At 49.6% G+C, this 21,039-nt stretch overlaps 1 protein-coding gene across 1 annotated transcript; it reads left to right on the plus strand.

Annotated features, from left to right (window-relative positions):
• Positions 1–582: 582 nt before the first annotated feature.
• Positions 583–19,211, plus strand: Cidea (cell death inducing DFFA like effector a). Its single transcript, XM_028856205.2, has 5 exons — positions 583–1,389; positions 9,975–10,119; positions 11,054–11,200; positions 17,672–17,853; positions 18,800–19,211. Exons 1-5 carry the CDS (start codon positions 1,352–1,354, stop codon positions 18,939–18,941), a joined length of 654 nt encoding a protein of 217 aa, XP_028712038.1. The 5' UTR covers positions 583–1,351; the 3' UTR covers positions 18,942–19,211.
• The last annotated feature ends 1,828 nt before the right edge of the window (positions 19,212–21,039 follow it).

Consider the following 21,039-nt stretch of genomic DNA (forward strand, 5'->3'; position numbering starts at 1 on the left):
CTGTATACATGATAAATAAATAAATAAATAAATAAATAAATAATAAAATACAAGTTTGCTGGGGGCAGTGACACAAACCTTTAAGCACAACACTCTTTATCTGTGACCGAGAGGCTAGCCTGGTCTACAGAGGGTGTGGGGAGGGAGGGACAGGGAGAGACTAAGGATTTCAATCGAAGGTGTTTAAACAAACAAGCAAAGACATCTGAACCTGGCTGAGCAGATGTTCACTCCGATACCCTGTGTGTCTGGACATTAGACTTTCTCTACAGAAGGGCATTTTCGTAAAGGTGATTTGAATTGATTGGCCCCATGGTCTCTCCTTCTAGGTGAAGTATCAATGGGAGGGTCCGCTAATGACCTCAGGTGGCTTTGTCCAGCGCCATAGCTCCGGGCTGGACAGGCTGCTTGCTCTGGGAGCCTCTTGCAGGGCGTTCACCGGAAATTGCTTTTGGCTTCTATTTTCCAGCGGGTCAGGTGAGGTTTGTTGACACCGAGGACTCCCGAAGACGGAGCAGCCTGAAGAAGAGGGCTAGAGATCACGCCTGGAGCACAGTACCAAGAGCTTCTGGCCAGCGATGCTGAGCGGAAAGGATCTTCCAGCAACTCGCAGTTCCAGAGTTCACAGCTTGCGAAGAAGGTCGTCTTCGCAGCGGAGCGCTGGTGCATGCCCATCCACTCGGCTCCTCGAGGGCGTGGGGCAGCCTGTGCTCACTGCGAGCGGAAACCTCTCCTGGCCCCATCAATTCTGAGCTTTCCTTCCGGTCCCTCAAGAAGCCAACCTACAACTCTAGTAATGAATGGTGGCAGCCGGATGCTTCCTCCTCTCCCTCTACCTAATTGTCATCTTAACCCACACGGAAGCCCTGGCACCTCCGAGAACCCGAAGTGCTGCGCTTCCGCGTATCCCCGGCCACTTCCCCCTGTGCCCCGGGAAGTCGCTGGCCAGCCGCCCAGCCCCGAGTCGGGCTCTGGAGACTCCAGCCTGAAGACAGGGGGTTCGGGCACTCCGCTCGCCCCCAAGCACACCTGCTTTTCCACGGTCAAGCGATGCTGCCGCTGGCCGTGGTAATGTCACCAGTTACCCCAGCCTCTAGAGGAGAAAGACCAACGAACTGACAATAGCCACCAACACCACCAAATCTGGGGTTCCGGGGCCCTCGGTACCGTTTGCCCACGAAGGGGCGTGGCCCCGGGACCCAGGCGTGGGAGCCAGAACTGTTTGCTGCTGGCAGAAGCGCTGTCTGTCGCCAAGGTCCGGGCCGGGTCGGGTCAAGTCGCCGCGGGGCGGGGCGGACAGGGCAGAGCTTTAAGAGGGCCCGGCCTGGGGACGTCTGGACGACCCGCGCCAATGGAGACCGCCAGGGACTACGCGGGAGCCCTCATCAGGCGAGTGCAGCCCGCCACCCCCTGCGTCCGGGGTACCCCGCTCGCTCGTCTCCATTTCCTCTGCTCCCCGGGTCCTCCGGCGACCCAAGTCACTCTCTCCCCTGTGCGTTCTCTTGAACCCTCGCTCCTCCTCCCTCGCACACCCCATCCGTTCCCTGCCTCCGCTCCCTCGGTTGGGGTCCCCCTGCAAGTCCAAGCCCCCGGGCCTAGTCCCCACCCTCGCCAGTCAGCGTCCACCCACCCACCCCCAGCAGCCCCGAGGTTCCTCCCGCGGAGGGTCGCAGGTGCCCGGTGGGGCGCTCCCGAGGTGCGGGGGAGTCCGCGAGACAAGGGGCAGGGGTGGACGCGCGGGGGTGGCCGCATCTCTTGCAGCTCCTACGGACTATGGTTACAAACCCTGGCATGTGTCCATGCTGGAGGGACAGGGCTTCTCCGGGTCCTGGGACTGAGAACCGAGTTGGGGGTTGAGGGGAGAGAGTCCCGGTTTAGGTACTTCGGGTGAGCATGGGCTCTGCCTACCCAGGGGAGGCTGGGCTCACCCAGGTTTGCGAGGGCAGTTTTGGCTCCCAGCCAACCCCACATCTAGGCCTTGCTCAAGGTGCTGGCGTCACTCCCCTTCGGTTTATCTCCATATGCTGATGGAACATTCTAGTTCTTGATACTATCCCAGGCGTTAGGAGGCAGAGGGGTGTGTGTATGTCTGTGTAAGAAAGAGACGGAGACCCGGAGAGACACAGAGACAGGGAATGAGAGACAGTGAGGATGAGAGACACAGAGATCGAGAATAAGACCCAGACAGAAGGAATTAGAAACATATAGACAGAGAAAGAAAGGCTGGCAGACATTCCGGGTCTCCCTCCAAGGCCTAGCTATATCGTTCAGGCTGGTCTCAACTCATAATCCTCCTGCCTCTGATTCTTCCATCCAGACGACTGGCTTTCAGAGTCGAGACCGGCTGCATGGCAGCGACTTTACAGAACTGGGTAAACAGTGAGATCTTGGAGGTGAAAATACTGCTAAAGGATGAAGAGACCCAAGTGCATATAAATGCAGGCCCCAAGGCGTACCTCTTGCAGAGAAATGTGGATGAGGAAGAATAGGGTCACCAACCGTAGGTGCTGTCCAGCAGCTTATGAGACAGGGTCCTAGGGGAAACCGTGTGTCAATTCTCAAGGTGAGAAAAGCAGCTACCAAAATGAAAAGGCTGCTCTTCGGGCACAGCCGCTGCTTCCTCTTGAAAGAAATTTAAAAAAAAAAAAAAAAAAAAAAAAAAAAAACACCTTAACTTTAGGGGCACCAGGGGACTTGTAAAGGCTCCCAAATAACACTGCATTCTAGCTATCAGCCTCAGGAGATGTGTGGGAGGAACATGGATGTTTAAATGGAGAGGATCATGGGTCAGCTTCACAGCGTAAGAACAGCTCTTTGCCAGATCTCTTAATTCCTGCCTCGCTCAGAGATAGGCTCTCCCTATCTGTGCTTGTTCTGGGAGACCTTGTTTTCCCCATCCGTCTTGTCCGACGGCTCACACTGATCCAGGGGTTTCTCTTTACCACCTTCACAGCTAGACATGCCATCCGCCTCCCCAACACTTTTAATCTCAAGGACAAGAGCAGTGACTCTGTGGTTTTTTTTTTTCAAGGGCCGAGGTTTACGGATGTTAGTGTTCAGTAAGCAGTTGCCAGTTGGCCTCAGAGTGGGAGGCGTGAAGGCCGAGCTTACCCTTGCATCTAACCACACAACAGTTCAAGGAAATCCAAATGTATCTGGGTGCGTCTCTTAGGTGTCACGTGTGAGGTGGAAGTGACTCCCAAGATCAAAACATGGGAGAATATATGATCTGTGACACCCTCCATTCCAGCTTGGCAAGCCCCAGGAGCCCGTGCCTTTTTGTTAGTGACCAGCTTGCTTCAGTTCTCAAAGTAATAACCTACTTCCAGACCCGCCTGCCCTGACCCTTTGGCACAACGTGAATTCCAACCCAAACGGGAAGAAAACAACCTAGAATACTTGCTGGAGGGAAAATATTCTTCCCCCTTCCCCACCCTTCCTTAAAATCCTGTCCAGGCTAAAGAGCCACAGGCAAGGTCCACTGTGTGTTCTTTGCAGTCAAGCTGTGTTTCTGCTTCCTTTCAGCGAGTTTAAATAGCCCAGCACAGTGGCTGTCGTTCATTCGTTCATAACGGGATTCTCCCAGGGAGGTAACTTAATCAATAAACACCTTATTTAAAAAGTTAGGTATTGTACCGAGGGTGTGGTGGTGTGCATGACTGGCTTAGAGAAAGCCCTGGGCAGAGATGGGAGAGAAGGGACACTTGCAAACAATTATGAAGCAGGAGAAATTGAGCATGCGGGGGGGGGAGGGGTGCTTCTTCATAAGCATAAAGACCTGGATTCAGGTCCCAGCATCCTGATGTAAAGCAGGCATGACCACAGGCACCCGGAACCCCAGCCTGTGGAAACAGAGAGGAGGATGGCTGGGGCTCACTGGCCACCAGCCTAGCTCTAGCCTCAGCCAAAGACTTGTCACAAAAGAACAAAGCAGAGAGACTGTAAAGCAGGACACTCCATGTCCCCCTTCAGCTCTGTGTGTGTGTCCACAGACTCACATTCACACAAAGTACTAATTCTTCTTTATCGATTTTTTTTTTTTTTAATTTCTTGAGAAGGACCAAACTGGAGTCCTTCTCAAGAGCAGTATGCACTCTTAACTGCCAAGTCATCTCTCCAGCCCCTAATACACATTCTTAAACAGCTTGTTGACAGGTTGTAGCCACTGGAGACCGTGGTAATAAGGAAAGAGACCTGGAATCTTCTAGCAAAACTCTGGATATTTGTAGGTGTTTATTACAACCTACAGACAAAATCTACTTTGGCCAAACTCTGAAGTTCTTACCAAGCTGATATTTACCCTGAAAGGGCACCATGAGCATTTGTAATTATTTGGAGCTTCTGTGGCTGGGTGCTGCTGGGTGGTACAGAGAGTGCCTAGCAAGTCTGAGACCATGGGCTCCATCTCCATATCAGTCACTCAAGAAAGAATTCGAGTGTCTTTGCTTTTATAAGGAACTTGGTTTTGTACAGCTGCTCTTCCAGTTTAGAATTTATACGGGAGTCCCTGGTGATATTAGAAAGACAAGTTTGCTACAAAGCAAATCTCCAGGTTTCTGTTTCAGGAACCAGACCTCCTTTTATAATAATGTTGCAAAGTGTTCAAAGGCTTCAGGCTTGTGTTCTATGCCCTTTATACCAAGCATTCTGTTAGGTCACTAAGAACAGACTCAGGTCAGGCAGCCTGTGTTCAGACTTCTGGGCAGGCACATTCCAAACTGTGTGTGCTATCTACAAAGAGCCATGTGTGGAGCTTGGCCATGGGAAACCTAATTTGCTGACATTTGCCATTGGGCCCTGCTACCCTTGGATGCTGCCCCACAGCGCAGAGACGCCTCTCTAAGCCTGATGGACACTACTCAATCATTGCCTCCTCTCTCTGCTTCTCAGTGTTTGACCTCACCATGGCCTACCTTAATGCTATCACATATTCTTGCCCCCACGGTGTTTGGCTGATAAAATTCCGCCCTTTACTTCCCTCATATGCATTTCTCATTTTGTGAACAACGGTGAAACACACAGCAGCTATGGAGGATCCCTGAATAGCTTCTGTCACTAATAATACCACAGTACGGCTGGCCTCCACACCCATGGCATCTGCCTCCAAGGATTCTACCAACTGCAGGGGGGGTGGGGAATAGGCGATTGATTGATTTTGTTTGGAGAGGGGGTAGGTTGGTTGTTTTCCTTGATACTAAGTCTAGATTTCCCTAGGTAGCCCAGGCTGGTCTCTAACTTGTGATCTGCCTGCTTCTGCCTCTTCAGGTAGTGAGAGTGCAGTCATTTTGTACCAGCTGCAGATCTGTACCACCTGAGGGTGCAGGTGTGTGCCACCTGAGGGTGCAGGTGTGTGCCTCCTGAGGGTGCAGGTGTGTGCCTCCTGAGGGTGCAGGTGTGTGCCTCCTGAGGGTGCAGGTGTGTGCCTCCTGAGGGTGCAGGTGTGTGCCACCTGAGGGTGCAGGTGTGTGCCTCCTGAGGATGCAGGTGTGTGCCACCTGAGGGTGCAGGTGTGTGCCACCTGAGGGTGCAGGTGTGTGCCTCCTGAGGTGCAGGTGTGTGCCACCTGAGGGTGCAGGTGTGTGCCACCCGAGGGTGCAGGTGTGTGCCTCCTGAGGGTGCAGGTGTGTGCCTCCTGAGGGTGCAGGTGTGTGCCTCCTGAGGGTGCAGGTGTGTGCCTCCTGAGGGTGCAGGTGTGTGCCACCTGAGGGTGCAGGTGTGTGCCTCCTGAGGGTGCAGGTGTGTGCCTCCTGAGGGTGCAGGTGTGTGCCACCTGAGGGTGCAGGTGTGTGCCTCCTGAGGGTGCAGGTGTGTGCCACCTGAGGGTGCAGGTGTGTGCCACCTGAGGGTGCAGGTGTGCACCACTATCTCTGGCTTTTGAAAACAGCTGTATTTTTTCGGTTGCACCTGTGCAGACTTGGTCTTTTCCTTCCCCGCTCTGTATAGAGTAAAGCAGCTATTTACATTGTGTTGGGTATAGGTGTAGGTTCTACAAATTCTACATCTTATATAAGGGGTGTGAGCATTTGTGGATCTGGGGATACTGTGGCTCCTGGAACCCATCCCCTGAGGATACTGAGAGACAGCTGTATTTCTCTCCAAGCCCTGGTTCCAGGGCCTTTCCTCCAGCACTTTCAGGATAAACTTCATCCCGTGGGAGGCATACAGAGAAAGCTTTTTATAGACTTCCATGTGGAATGGGAGGCAAGGCCAGTGGTGCAGGCGGTAAAAGAATTTACCAAAGGTGCAAAGGGCAGAGGGAATTGATTGAAATACACTACAAAGAGGCAGCAGGCGGGCTCCCAGGTGCCTGAGAGGGCATAGAAGTCTTCCATAGTAGTTATGGAGGAGTTACTTAGTTTTCTTGTAGGCACTTGATATGGGGTCCAAATCTGGTGGACATGTTGTTATATGTAAAGCAATAAATTTTACAACATGCATTTTATTTCCCCTCGAAACTGGTCTTATCCAGGTGCATTGGATCATGGGAATCAGGCTCCTGTGTAAGACATGTAGGTCACTAAGATGAGGTCCGAAGGAGTCATGGCCTTGATGTTAAAGTGTGGAGATTTTGATCTTGGTTTTGGTCTTTTTCCTCTGGCGTGTAGATGTATGTATGTGGGGAGGGTTTAGTCATCTTACTGGAGAAAAGTCCACGTAGACTGTCTATCTATGGCTTCTTGCTTTGTGCCACATATTTCTATAACTTCCCTCAAGGAAGGAAGCAAAGCGCCCCTGTTACCCCTTCTTCTGGGAGAGCTGATGTTTGACAGTTTTCCAGAATATTCTATGAAGTCTGATTTCCACTAACCAACCTACTTCCTTAAAGTCCGTTTCCTTATTATTTTTCCTTCAATGAGTTACTTCCTTCCTATTTCATAGAACTGTCTGCACCCATTTTCCAAGGAATTAGGGAGCAACTGTCTTCTCTGTTGACACGGTGAAGAAGCAGAATTCTGAGGTCTCTCCATGGTGTTGCTCTTTTGCTTTCGGGGAGCCATCAAGGAAGGAAGACTGAACCAGGGCTTATGCTCTGCTAACTACTAAAGAGTTTTCCTTAGGCAATCTGTCTTAACATTGACGAGTCAGAATATTGGGTTAGGGGTGGAAATAGAAACCCCACTTTCAGCAATGTGCCAGTGGCCGGATGTGAAGCGTCTGTCCTTCCTATGCGACAAAATAAGCAGGAGTTGCACCCTGTTCTTTAACGCCCTGCCGTGTTCATTTAGCAGCCTGGCCCTACTGATCGTTGAGTTGGAGTGGTCAGTACTCAACGTGTTTGTTAAGCAGGTTTAGTGTGCATAAAAGTGCATTTAACCCCTTCATGTCTTCTAAGATAGTCTTGATCTGAGAGAGAGAGGTGGGGGTTGAAACAGGGTCTCTCTTTGGAACCTAGGGCTCACAGATAGACTAGGCTATATAGAGTGAGCCCTGAGAATCTGCAAGGTTTTATTATTTGTTGTATCAACTGAGCCTATTATTTTATAATTTGACACATTAAGGCACTCACCCTTGACCAAAATGTCAGAATTTGATTTCCATAGTGTGTGTGTGTGTGTGTGTGTGTGTGTGTGTGTGTGTGTGTGTGTGTTAGTCCACGACTTATCTCCAGCAATGAGCCAGTTCTTGGTTAGGAAATAGTAGGCTAAGAACAAAAGATCCACTGTCCTTTCGTAGCCAAGAAGACTTCCTTGAGGGCAGGCAGAGGCAGCGAGGGCCCAGTGATTGCCAGCCCTTATCTTGTCAGATGGGAAAAGACAATGGGGACTTTTGAGCTCTTCAGCTGCGTCAGGTTACTGGAGTGTAGAGGGGGGCGTTTGGGGAGACAAGCATCTTTTTCCAATGAAGAGACCTAGGACCCTGGTAACAAGGGCGAAGATGTTCTGCCTTCTGCTAGTGGCTAGACCCGGCATTTGAAAGCATGGCCCTGTTCTTTTGTGTCTCTGACTTCGTCCTGTTATGCTTTTGACTAGAAAATAAATGGCACGTAGTGGAGATGGGAGGGAAATGTTCAGGCAGACCCTGGGCTCTGTGAGCAGCTTCCAGAGGCCTCATGGGTAATAGCAATGGCCTCTTGCTCAGTAGTAGGAGATAGACTCATCTCCACCGGGAGGTTCAGAGTCTCCTGTGGGAGGGATAGAATCTGGCGGGGTAGATGCCAAGGTAAGAAAGCTGTGGATAGAGAGTCAGGTGTGGTGACGCACACACAAGCCTGGTAAGAGAGGCTCAGGGGTTCCTGGTCACCCTGAAGTACATAGTGAGACCTCATTTCAAAAGCCGTCCCCCCCACCACCCCACCAAATGTGGTTGTCTATTGAAAACTCCAACCTGGCACTGCTTAATGACCTACTTCTCCACTGCCACTGTCCCCGAGTCACTGTCTACCTCATGACAAAGACTCACAGATTTCTTGGTAATCTGTTAATGCACACGGGGGTTGACCTGACGTAGAACTCTTCTGTCTTTTCTCTTCCTCGGGAGAACTTGACCAGCTGGTTAACGTTTCACAGTACGAGTAGGTTGAGGGACAAAGCTAGACAGAGCTCTGACCGGGAAGCAGAAACATAGCTAGCCCCCGGTCCCCGCCTTCCAGGTCACCAGGTGTGACAGCCTTGCGTGAGTTTTGCCCTAGTGATGGCTCAGCCGTATGTGAACATCTTGTTCTTCGGGTTGTGTAACAGAAACCTGGTGCAACTCCTCCAAATCAAGGCAGAAGTTCAGGAGCCATATGCCAGGGCCACCGCTGTGCTGGGACCATTTAGGTCTCTGGTCAGGTGCCAAGGTTTTTCCAATGGGAGAACCAGGTCAGGGACACTTTGGTCTCTCTCATTCCCCTCAGTGCAGTCTCTCGGGGAAACAAATTGTTCAGCTGCTTTGTGCACCTGAAAGGGGAAGAAGGAATTGAGCAAATGAATGCAAACCTGCTGGGGGCGGGGGGGGGGGGGGGGGCAGCTCCATGGGTAAGAGCGCTCGCTGCTCTCACAAAGGACCTGAGTTCAGTTCCCAGCACCCACATCAAGAGGCTCACAACCATCTGTAATTTTAGCTCCAGGGCCTTTGAGCCTATGACCTCTGTGGGCATCTGCACTCACATGCACATACTCATGTGCCCACATACTGTCCTACACCTAATTAAAAAAAATAAAAATAACTGGGCAGTGGCGGTGCACGCCTTTAATCCCAGCATTCGGGAGACAGAGCCAGGCAGATCTGTGTGAGTTCGAGGCTAGCCTGGTCTACAGAGCGAGATCCAGGACAGATACCGAAACTACACGGAGAAACTCTGTCTTGAAAAACCAAATAAATAAATAAATCTAAAAAAATTTTAATTAAGGAGAGTTAATTTTTTTTTTTTTTTTTTTTTTTTTTTTTTTTTTTTTTTGTGTATTTGTCCAGACAGGAACTCACTTGGTAGCCCAGGCTGGCCTCGAACTCACAGAGATCCGCCTGGCTCTGCCTCCCGAGTGCTGGGATTAAAGGTGTTTGTCACCACCACCAAGTTTCTTTCCTTTTTTGTTTTTTTTTAAAAGATTTATTTATTTATTTATTTATTTATTTATTATGTATACAGTGTTCTGTCTGCAAGTATCTCTGCCTGTCAAAAGAGGGCACCAGACCTTATTACAGATGGTTGTGATCCACCATGTGGTTGCTGGGAATTAAACTCAGGACCTCTGGAAGAACAGTCAGTGCTCTTACCTCTGAGCATCTCTCCAGCCCCTAAAATGTTTTGACTCAGTATTTGCAGAATATAATTTGGAGAGGGGGCTGAGGACGAACCCCAGGGTAGCCCTGGATATGCTAAATTGATGTGTTTCTCGCTTGTTCCTCTGAGGTATAGATGTATGTGACATTTAGTAATTCCTAGGCATCTTTCTTTTAGATGCAACTATTAAAACTGCATTGTTGCGTGTGTCTCAAATATCTTCTTAAAAACCCTCATCTGAAGGATTGTTCTCCCCTGTGCCCCTTCATAGGCCCCTGACATTCATGGGGTTGCAGACTAAGAAGGCCCTGCTGACACCCCTCATGCATCCAGCTCGTCCTTTTCGGGTCTCAAACCATGACCGAAGCAGCCGGCGTGGGGTGATGGCCAGCAGCCTCAGGGAGCTTATCAGCAAGGTACTGTGGTTACAGCCTCAGATGTCCTCGGCTAGCTCAGGGTCCAATCCTGGTCACTAAGCCAATGTCAAGGCAAAGGAGTCAAGAAAGATGGCATGCCTGCTGGGTAGTGGTCGTACATGCCTTGAAGCCCAGGACTTGGGAGGAAGGAGCAGGCAGATCTCTGAATTGGAGGTCAGCCTGGTCTATAGAGCAAGTTCAAGGACAGTCAGGACTATAGAGAGAGAGCCTGTCTCAGAGAGAGAGAGAGAGAGAGAGAGAGAGAGAGAGAGAGAGAGAGAGAGAGAGAGAATATCAAACTCATCAGTCCCTCTCTAGGTTTTAGGCCCTTGAGGGGAGATGGTGAAGGATGGGTCTAAATCCTCAAAGAGCCACTGTCTCTCCACATCATGGAAGACTGGGGGTCTGAGGTGAATGCCTTAGCAGCATCCAGCAACTGAAAATGTTGCTTTCCTTCTTTGAGAAGGGAGACTATAGAGACCTGGGAAATCTGACCAGGATAGGTAGTCCTCACGCTAAAACAGTGCTCTCAAACAAGAACGCATCATAGACTCTCGGAGAAGCACAACTCAGAGGTGCTACAGAAATGAGAAATGGGCATCCCGAGTGCAGCCTCTGCAGCAAGAGGTAGGTGATCGGGTGTGCTGCACGAGGCCACGTACTTAAAGGACAAGACTGCAGGGCCATCTGCTTATTCCTCTGCATAAAGGCAATCACAGGAACTAAATATGAGTGCATCACTTATCTCATTCCTTAGGAAGAGAAAGGTCCATTTAAAATCTTCATTTGTTTTTCTGAGTGAAGGCAATGGTTTTCTTCACTCCTGTCGCTTTATCCCAGACAGCCAGCCCTCCTGAAACCTTATCACAAATGCCACTGATGGTCCTGTGTGAAAGATCCTTCATCCTGTGCTTCTGCTTCTTTGCAAACCTAGACTCTGGATGTCCTGGTCATCACAGCTGGCCTGGTCACGCTGGTGCTGGAGGAGGATGGTACTGTGGTGGACACCGAGGAATTCTTTCAGACCTTAAGGGACAACACACATTTCATGATCTTGGAAAAGGGACAGAAATGGACACCGGTAAGTATAGCCTCGCTACTCAAGCAGCGAGGTAGACGTTCTACCTACGAGTGCACTGTCTACTTTAGTGTTGACCGAGCCACGCCTTACGTATATTCTTTATGTACTCGCCTCCTAGCCACAGCCATAACTCTCAAAAGGATTCTCGAGTGTTTCTAGAAAATTCGATGTCTCTGAATTTAGACTGTATGATTCAAAACAAATAATTTTGAAGCATAAGCTTTGGCCAATTACCTGGCTGAGGCAGGTCAGCAGATCTGACCTGGTGACTATTGACAGCCTCATCCTTAGGAAGCCAGGCAAGCTGGCATGGCTGAGTCATGTGTGTGTGTGTGTGTGTGTGTGTGTGTGTGTGTGTGTGTGTGTGTGTGTGCACGCGCGCGCGCTCATCAGCCTTCTGTCACTATAATAAAATACTGGAGACAGTTAACTTAGGAGAAAGGTTTATTTTGTCTAATATGTGGGAGGGTCTAGTCCACGATCAGTTCTGCCCGCTCGCTGAGGCAGCACGTCCTTGCAGGAGCAAGCAGAATGGCAAAGTCACTGGTATTGATCTTCAAGACATAGGATAAGCTTCCCTCCCCTGCTGCAGACTGATATTTAAGACAACAGAGTCGAAACACAGTCTGTGATCTAGGAACATGGGTCCACTCCTGTGCACATGCCCCCAGAACACGCTAGCACCTACACGGCAGATGTATATCAGACCATCCGTGTCCCCCTTGTGAGTGATGGTGAAGACTGGCGACAAACCACGCATCTGCTGCAGGAGGGTGGAGACGTCACCCAGCCATCACTGCGTGTCCATTTCAGTTCACATAGGCTGACATGCCACTGCACAGTTACTGAATACAACGCTCTTCAACCCTGGAGACACATGAAGAGCAGCTGCAGGCACCAGCTGAGTGAATCCCACAGCTGTGCTGAGGGAGAACGGCCTAGGACCGTGCATCAGGCAACCCACCTTCAAACTCTTCCATCTCAGGGCTTATGAAAAGTAATGAAGACTCCAAGCACCTTTGGCATCTGCGTTAATGTGGGTTACATCAATAGAGCCAACATATCACGGCTGTCAATCACGGCTTCTTACCTGGGGATGTTTTGCCCTTAGGAACCATGGAGTAATATCTGAAGATGGCTTAGAATGATAAACTGGGGGAGAGGTCACAGCTGTTACCATCTAGAATGGAAATTGCAATGCACAGCCTTGGAAACAAAGAGTCACCCAGCTCCTAATGTCATGTGTGCCAAGGTTGAGAAACTATAAGCCATATATACAGACATTTCCAATATTCAAAATTAAAAGTGAGAAATTAAAAGATATTTATCAATTAGTAATAACTCAGTAGAGGTTGGCTTGAACTACATATTTTTTTAAAAGATTTATTTATTTATTATGTATACAGTGTTCTGTTTGTATGTATGTCTGCACACCAGAAGAGGGCACCAGATCTCATTACAGATGGTTGTGAGTCACCATGTGGTTGCTGGGAATTGAACTCAGGACCCCTGGAAGAGCAGTCAGTGCTCTTAACTTCTGAGTCATCTCTCCAGCCCTTGAACTACATGTTTTAATAAAATAAATAAATAAATAAATATTTTCAATGGGTGGGTAGTGGTGGCACATGCCCTTAATCCCACCTCAGCACTCGGGAGGCAGAGGCAAGTTGATCTCTGTGAGTTCAAGGCCAGCCTGGTCTACAGAGTGAGTTCCAGGACAGCCAAGACTACACAGAGAAACCCTGTCTCTAAAAACCAAAGGAAAAAAAAAAAAAGAAGAAAACATTTTCTTAAAATAAATGACCACTCTCCTAAACAAGAACAAGGAATTATACTTTTCATACTTTTGCAAATCTCTTTAATGTCTAGAAGACTCTTGAATCCTCAGGTATGGGGCTGGACACATGGTTTAGCAATTAAGAGCATTTGCTGCTCTTGCAGAGGACCCAGATTCAGTTCCCAGCACCCACATGGCAGCTCACGGCCATCTGTAACTCCAGTTCCAAAGGATCTGATGCCTCTTCTGATCTCTAAGAACACATACGTATATGCAGGCATGCTCATGCACACACACTCACACACACATAAACACACACACACACACACACACACACCCATAAATAATTCTCAGACATACCTCTGTGTTCAATCTGCTATACTCTATTGTTTGGGTGGAACTATGAAGGAAATCCGGCCTGGCTGCAGATGTGTCCATGGAGAGGAAAGGGAGGTGCTGATGGTCTCCGCATACTGCTGAGAATACTCTGCTCTGCTACTGCATGAAGAGTCAACAGTGCCGGGTCCACAAAACTCAACCACAGTGGAGGATCTAAGGAGCTCCCAGTGGAACTGGTCACTCTGTTCCACTGAGTACTTCAGTCTGTCTTACATTTGGAAAGGATCTCTCATTGGAGTGGTACTGAAACATCATACTTTGGTCCTTAGGAAAATACTGGCTTGGAACAGAGATGTAGCTTAGTGATGAATGTACTTTACATGCACAAAGCCCTGGGTTGGATCTCTAGCCCGCAAAGAAAAACAGAAGAAAAAGAGAAAAATAAAATATTGATTCATTAAACTACAGGAATTAGGAGAACAGAGAAGAACAATTGTCTTTAGTATTTATTGTGAAAACAGTTTTAACCCAAGAGAGAGCTTAAGCCTGATCCTCCACTCCAGACCACACCGTGAGAACTTCTGCATTAAACCATTTCTAGATAATTCAAAACTATGCAAAATTAGCAATACAGTGTTCACGGGAAAGATGCACAGCCAAGGTGGTTTCCTCCTGTGGAGGCAGTGGGATAACCAGAAGAGACGCACAGGACCTCTGGGGTAGATAATGTTTTGTTTTGTCTTATTATTATGCATATATGTATGCATGCACACAAGTACCTCATAATTTTTAAGATTATTTTAAATGTATGAGTGTTTTGCTTCCATGTATGTATGCATTAATCCCACAGATACCAGGAGAAAGGCCACCAACCCAAATCATGGCCAAATTAAAGCAAGTTTTAATTCATGTACTCGGGCTACCTCTTCCTAAGGAAGGGATCAAGATATCAGCACTGGTCATGGGGAAGATAAGTTTTTTTATAGGTCAGGAGCAGGGGGTTTCCAAATGGGGGACCTGGCAGGCAAAAAAGTGAGGCTACAGAAACATAACGTGAGCATAACAAGTTGGTCATAACAACCTCCTGAAACAGAGGCATGGTTGTCGTTTTCTGGAAAAGGCAGTACAGAATCATTTGTAGTTAAGGTTACAGGTAGGGACATAGCTAATCCTTGAAAAAACAGAGATTAAATCATAAACAAGAACAAACCTCGTTTGACTTTGCTATAAGATGGTTTCCAAGCCCAAGATGGAGGCAGGCTGGTTTATCATATGTGCATCATGTGTGTGCTTGGCACCCCCAGATGATTGGGTCCCCTAGAACTGGAGTTACAGATGGTTGTGAGCCTCCATGTGGGTGCTGGGAACTGAACCTGTGTCCCCTATAAGAGCCATCCCTGTATCCTCCTTAAATGCTGTCTTTAAAATAGAAGGTAAGGTAACCATTGCCTGTAGATAGGCAAATTAGAAAAACTTTGAAAAGACAGATTAATCGTGGGCTCCTCTTTCTTCTTCTTCTTTATTTTTTTTTAGTATTTTTTTAGTTAATTAATTTATTTATTATATATGCAGAAGAGGGTGCCAGATCTCATTACAGATGGTTGTGAGCCACCATGTGGTTGCTGGGAATTGAACTCAGGACCTCTGGAAGAACAGTCAGTGCTCTTAACCTCTGAGCCATCTCTCCAGCCCTTCTTCTTCTTCTCCTCCTCCTCCTCCTCCTCCTCCTCCTCCTCCTCCTCCTCCTCCTCCTTCTTTCTTATTCCTTCTTCTTTTCCCTGACCATCCTGGAACTCACTTTGTAGACCAGGCCAGCCTCAAACACACAGAGATCTCCCTGCCTCTGCCTCCGGAATTCTGGGATTAAAGGTGTGCACCACCGCCTCCCAGCTTCCAATTCTTTCTTCTGGGCTTTCTTTTGACTGTTTGCAGGGCTGGGGACAAGCTAGCCATGGCTTGCCACACACCAGGCCAGTGTTCTCCCACAGAGTGGCTCTTCCACCCCTGTGCTTTCTGTATGAGGTCACCTGTGTGACCTCCAGAGTGTCTGCGTTTATTCTCAGAACCTTACCTGGCCAGAGGGCCTTGGTAGATGTGTGTCTTGAGACGGAGAGATCATCCTGAATTACCCTGGAGTCCAGTGTCACCACAGGGCTCTCATGGGGTGGGAGAGCAGGTGGAGAAGAGCTAGAATGAGATGCAGAGGAAGAGGAGAACCACAGGCTGAGGAAGGCGGCGGCCTTGGTCAGGACCCCTGCTCCCGGAACCAGAAGAGTATAAGCCCGTGATATCTAAGCCAAGGTTCTGGTAACTTATAACAGCAATAGGGAACTAACACCAGTGGAAAAGGTGTATTTGGAGGTGACGCTTTTAAGCTCTGCACAGTAAACGGACATCTAAGAGATGTAGCACAGTACTGAGTCATGACAAGATATCATCAGTATGAATATCGTGACTTCTACGTTCCAGGGCTGGCTGAGGACTCGTGAATCTGAAATACTGGGTTGGTTTGAGGGTTGGACGCTGAGGATGGAAGCCAGCCAGCCCCTCACAGACACGCACAGCTCCGTGCTCTGCCCCTGAGCCCCATCAGAGACTCTGGAGTCCTTTCCTGACTGAATTTCTCAGCCATTTTCCTGTAAGATAGAATGGTGGCTTCCCCATAGAGTCCAGAAGGTTATCCCCAGGAACAAAATCTTCAACCAAGAAGCAGCCACCAGATGTCTCCCTTGCTCAGTCTCTGGGACCCAAAGCCCCATGGGAAGGTGTTCCCTGCCACCCTGGAAGAAGACAGGGTCCAGTCATGCCCTTCCTTTCCTGCAGGTTATAGAAGCCTATAGAGAGAGTGTGTGTGTGTGTGAGGGCCCCTGCACTTAGCATTATAAGGGCATTTTGGTTTAGCACCAAGACTAAAGGCAGCCTAAAGGGAGAGTCAGATAAACTTTGAAAAACCAGAAAACAATGTAAGACAGCGAAGAAGAGCTGGGGGAGGTGATAGATTTAAACCCTTTTTATTATTTTTATTAATTAATATTTAAAATATTAATATTATTTTTAATATTCCCCAACACCCTTCTAGTCCTTAGTCATGAATTGTTTGTTCATTTTGAGACAGGGTGTCTGCATAGCCCTGGCTGTCCTGGATATCGCTCTGTAGACCAGGCTGGCCTCAAACTCACAGAGATCTTCCTGCCTCTGCCTCACAAGTGTTGGGAATAAAGATGTGTACCACCATGTCCAACTCAGACTTGGATTTTTAAATGATGTTTCTTTCTCAAATAGTGGATAGTTGGCACAGGGCTGGCAGAGTCTCTTGTGCATTATACACTGGGTGACAACCAGAATCACTTGTCACTTGTGATCTGGGTAGCAGGAAGAGAGGGACACCTTCTTTAGCAAGAAGGGCTGGCACACTTTTAGGGGAATCGATGTTGAAGTTTCAAATGTATTTGATCGTTTTCATTATGGAACACTCCATTTTCAAGTACTCCCAACCCCCGAAGCTCCTGAGGCATGGGAACTCTGTCACCATGTTAGCTTGACCCTGGATACAGTGGGAACTGGTGTGTGACCAAAACCACTTAGGAAAGCCGCTCATGAGCCACGATTGGCTCCCCATGCCCAGCCCCAGGACTGGAGATTGTCCTTGAACCCCAAACCTTGCACATGCTAGGCGAGTTCTCTATTGCTGAGCCACATCCCCATTTGCACCTTGGGACTTCTTTGTTCCCTCAGAGTCCATTGTAGAGCTATCTACAAACCAAGAGTGCATGTTGCTCCCAACCGGAAGGGTCACCTGGTGTCCCTGGCAGACGGAGTGATTCTGTCAGTGGTTAATGTTCCCACACAGTCACCCTTCCTCCTTGGCAGTTCCTGGAAAATAGGAGACAGCCCGAGAGAGGCCTGGTCCACCTGTTCCCCAAGTCTCAGAGTTCCAGCATTTTCTTCATCAGATCTGCTCATGAAAGGAAACGGAAATAGGGCTTCCTGCTCCTCCCTGGCTTTGTGACAGCAACAAGAGGAGGCTGACCATGTCCTCACATACTCACAGAGTAGCTTCAGGGCTCCAAGCAAACATGCAAGCCTCCTCCGCACCCTGAGGCAGGACCCTAAGCACCTCTATCCATCAGACACAGTCCTCCAAGCCAAAGCAAATTCATCCTGAGTCGCTCAGCTGGAAGTTGATGAGGGAAGAGTACATAGGCATGGTTGTAGTAGGACGTGATGGCCTGCTATAAACGTGACTGGAATAATTACAGCTGACATTGAGGAGACCCTAACTTTGGCAATAACCCCAGAATCATGTGGTTCGAGTGTCTTGGCCAGTATCGATCTTTGTTCGTTCGTTGCTCTAGGGCAGTAAGTATGTCCCAGTCTACAAGCAACCGAAGAAATCGGGAATAGCCAAAGTTACCTTCGACCTATACCGGCTGAATCCCAGGGACTTTCTCGGCTGCCTCAACATCAAGGCCACCATGTATGAGATGTACTCAGTGTCCTATGACATCCGGTGCACGAGTGTAAAGGCCATGTTAAGGTAACAAACGTCTCCAGGGGTGTCCGTAGGGGTCTGGAAACACCCAGGTGTGGCACAAGTGGCCACTCCCCACTTGTCTTCTGTCCCCAGGGCCCAACGACAAGGCCTGGCTGGATCCTCTCTTGTCATCACATCTGACCCATGTTGTCTTCAGTGTAAATCTTAGACCACAGACTTACCAGAAAGCACCAAGTCCAGCTGGGGGTAGAGTTCAGGGGTAGAGCACCTGCTTGGCAGGCTAGAGGCCCTGGGTTCAACACCCAGCAACACACACGCATGCACACACACATCCACACCATGGAATCTGGCCTGGATATTCTGCCCAGACCTTTTCTAAGCTGGAGTAAAAACTTCTGAGGCCAGGAAAAGAACAGGAACTTGAAGGAACACTTTTTGTTTGATTTGGTCTGAAATAACACCTACTTTTAGTCTCGGGACTTGAGAGCCTACCTAGGACAGGGCAAAGTGTTCCTTCCCTGTGAGGAGGAAGCTGCCTACCCTCCACACGCCAGATCAGAGGATCATGATCCCAGTTTTTCCTACAACCTTCCTGAGCTTGACTGGTCTCGGCCCCTTGACCTAAGGGACCACAGAGCAACCCACTCACCTAGGCTGCTAGAATCCTCGAATAGCAAGCCCATGCTCTGAGGAGTAGCAGGGACTCTGTGGGGCTCTTGAGTTCCTACTTAGGCTCCTATCCAAGTGGCTTGAAGGCTGTGTACCCCGATAATTAGCGCTGGACCTGGATAGTACCGGCAGCCTCCCAGGGAGCACTTAGACATTGTGTGCCCCGAAAGCGGTATCCCATGGATGTCACAACTCCAACAGGATGGCTGCTTCCTTGGAGCTTAGTGAGGTGGCATGGGGCGAGGCGTTCCCACCGCTCCAACTCTGGCCAGGCCGGAATCCCGAGGCCCTGACGCGTTTTCACCTCGTTCTGTTGCAGGAGTCTCCTGCGATTTGCGTCCTACGCGGCCCAGGTGACAGGACAGTTCCTGGTCTACGCAGGCGCATACATGCTCCGAGTACTGGGCGATACGGAAGAGCGGCCGTCTCCCAAGCCCAGCACCAAGGGCTGGTTCATGTAGACAGGTCTCGGCTCCGGAGGCCCAGGTGCACGCCGTTCATGTACATTGACTACCTTTGTTTAGAGGCTGTGGGATGCCAGGGGAAGGAAGGGGGCTTGGTGGTACACAGTGCGGAGCTCAGGATTCCTGCAGGAGAAAGGGACCACAGAGGGGTCCTTCAAGGGCCTTCAGACGGGACTGACAGCAGAGTGTCTGGGAGCAGCGTGCATATGAAGTAGACTGTTTGGATCCTTGCCTGTTGTAATAAATCGATCACAAGAGTCACTTTAATACCTGCTTCCTTGCACCCGGTTTATCTCTCTGGAGGTGACCACACTTTCACACAGAATGAAAACCAGAGCCAAAGGCATAAAGACAGATACCACTGCTGTTTAATCTTTCTTTTTAACTTTACTATATTGTTGGGGGGGGAGGGGGGCGTGTTTTGCCCATTGTATATGTCTAGGCAACACGTGCATGCAGTGCCCCAGAAGGCCAGAAGAGGGCGTCGGATCTCCCCAGGTGAGTTCTGGGCAGTCGTGAGCTTAGGACGGACCCTGGGGGAAAGCAGCTGGCGCTCTTCACCTCTGAGCCATCATCGATCGCTCCAGGTCCATTGCTGTTTAATCTTTATCAGTGCTCAACGCAAAAGGAATGATTTGCCACATAAGCCAAGGTTTTAGCTGGTTTAGTTTTTCCTTCGAAGGATCTTTTCCTCTCAGGGATGTGTGTGTGTGTACGTGTTCATACGTGGGAGCGTAGGCACTTGTGCACCATAGCACGCGTGTGGAGGTCAGAAGACAACCGAGGGGTCAGGCCTCACCTTCTACCTTGTTTGGAAAGTCGTACAAGCCAGGCTAGCACACGGTCCTGGGAGTGTGTAGTGCCTGCTCCCTTCCCCCTCCCCGCCCCCTGGTCTCCACCTCCGTCTGGCTGTGGGAGTGCTAGGACTGTAGATCCATGTGACATGTAAACCGGCGGTTCCCTTTAATACAGTTCCTCATAAGGTCGTGACCCCCCCCCAGGCATAAAATCATTTCATTGCTACTTCATAACTGTAACTTGGCCAGTGTTATGAATTGGGATGTAAATATCCGATATGCGGGATATCTGCTATGTGACCCTCCTCTGGGGGGTCAGGACCCCCAGGTTGAGAACCACTGATCGTAACGCCTCCAGACTCAGGTCTGCACGCTTGTTCAGCAAGCACTTCACCCCGCCGAGCCTTCTTCCCCCAAAGCTGCCCCTGCCCCGCCACGCCCCACCCCTGCCCTGCCCCTGCCCACGCCAATACTTTTAATGAGCCCCAAAGGCCCTAAAGCTTGAGGATCTTCGTAAAGAGCCTGGGGGGGGGGGGATGGTTAGGTTCAGCCTGGATTTCAGAAAGAAACAAAACTGTTGGAACTTGGGTTGGAAGCCAATGCTGCCATGGTGCCAAGGGAACGCTTGTGGCCGGCAGCCAAGCTCCGCCGAGCCCTGGCCAAAGCAAAAGCCCTGTTGGCTCTGGGTTCTAGCTGATGCTCAGATGGGCATGGGCCCTCAAGGCACCTTGTGAGGAACCCGTTTATCACCTGGTTCTTTGGAGGTAGCTTCATCACTGGGCCACACTGCTCAGAGGACACCCAAGTATCACCCTCAGCCCGAGTGTGGGAGTCTCTGGCTGTATCTAAGCCTGGGAGACGTCGGTTCCTATCAGATCGATCCTGTGGAGTCGGCCGTGACTTTACTGATGAAAAAACAGTAGCTCCGAGGTGAGGGTCATTTCTGCTTGCCTGTTCCAGCACTGTGAACAGAGACTAAGCCTGGGAGTCTCACCCCGAGACACACACACACACACACACACACACACACACACACACACACACACGCTGTACAGTCCAGCCCGCCGCCACCACCACCACCACCACCACCACCACAATCCTAGCCCTCACTGTGTCTGCCATGTATTGGGTCAGGACCTCACCCCCCACTGCCGCTGTGAAAGAAAAAGTGAAAGGGATGCTGGGAATGAACTAACTGTTTGTCCTAGTGAAGGGACAGGCAGGCACCACTGTGTCCACCACCCTCCTGATGTGGTTTGGCCCTTCCAGCTCTTCTAAAAAGTGATAAGGCTGGAGGA

This window comes from Peromyscus leucopus, chromosome 19, assembly GCF_004664715.2.
Source record: "Peromyscus leucopus breed LL Stock chromosome 19, UCI_PerLeu_2.1, whole genome shotgun sequence".
NCBI lineage: Eukaryota > Metazoa > Chordata > Mammalia > Rodentia > Cricetidae > Peromyscus > Peromyscus leucopus.

Excerpts from the sequence above, each read along its gene's own strand:
- Cidea (XM_028856205.2), top strand. The coding sequence starts at position 1,352 with ATGGAGACCGCCAGGGACTACGCGGGAGCCCTCATCAG. Across the intron at positions 1,390-9,974 it reads TACGCGGGAGCCCTCATCAG|GCCCCTGACATTCATGGGGT; the intron begins GCGAGTGCAGCC and ends GCCCCTTCATAG. Across the intron at positions 11,201-17,671 it reads AGGGACAGAAATGGACACCG|GGCAGTAAGTATGTCCCAGT; the intron begins GTAAGTATAGCC and ends TCGTTGCTCTAG.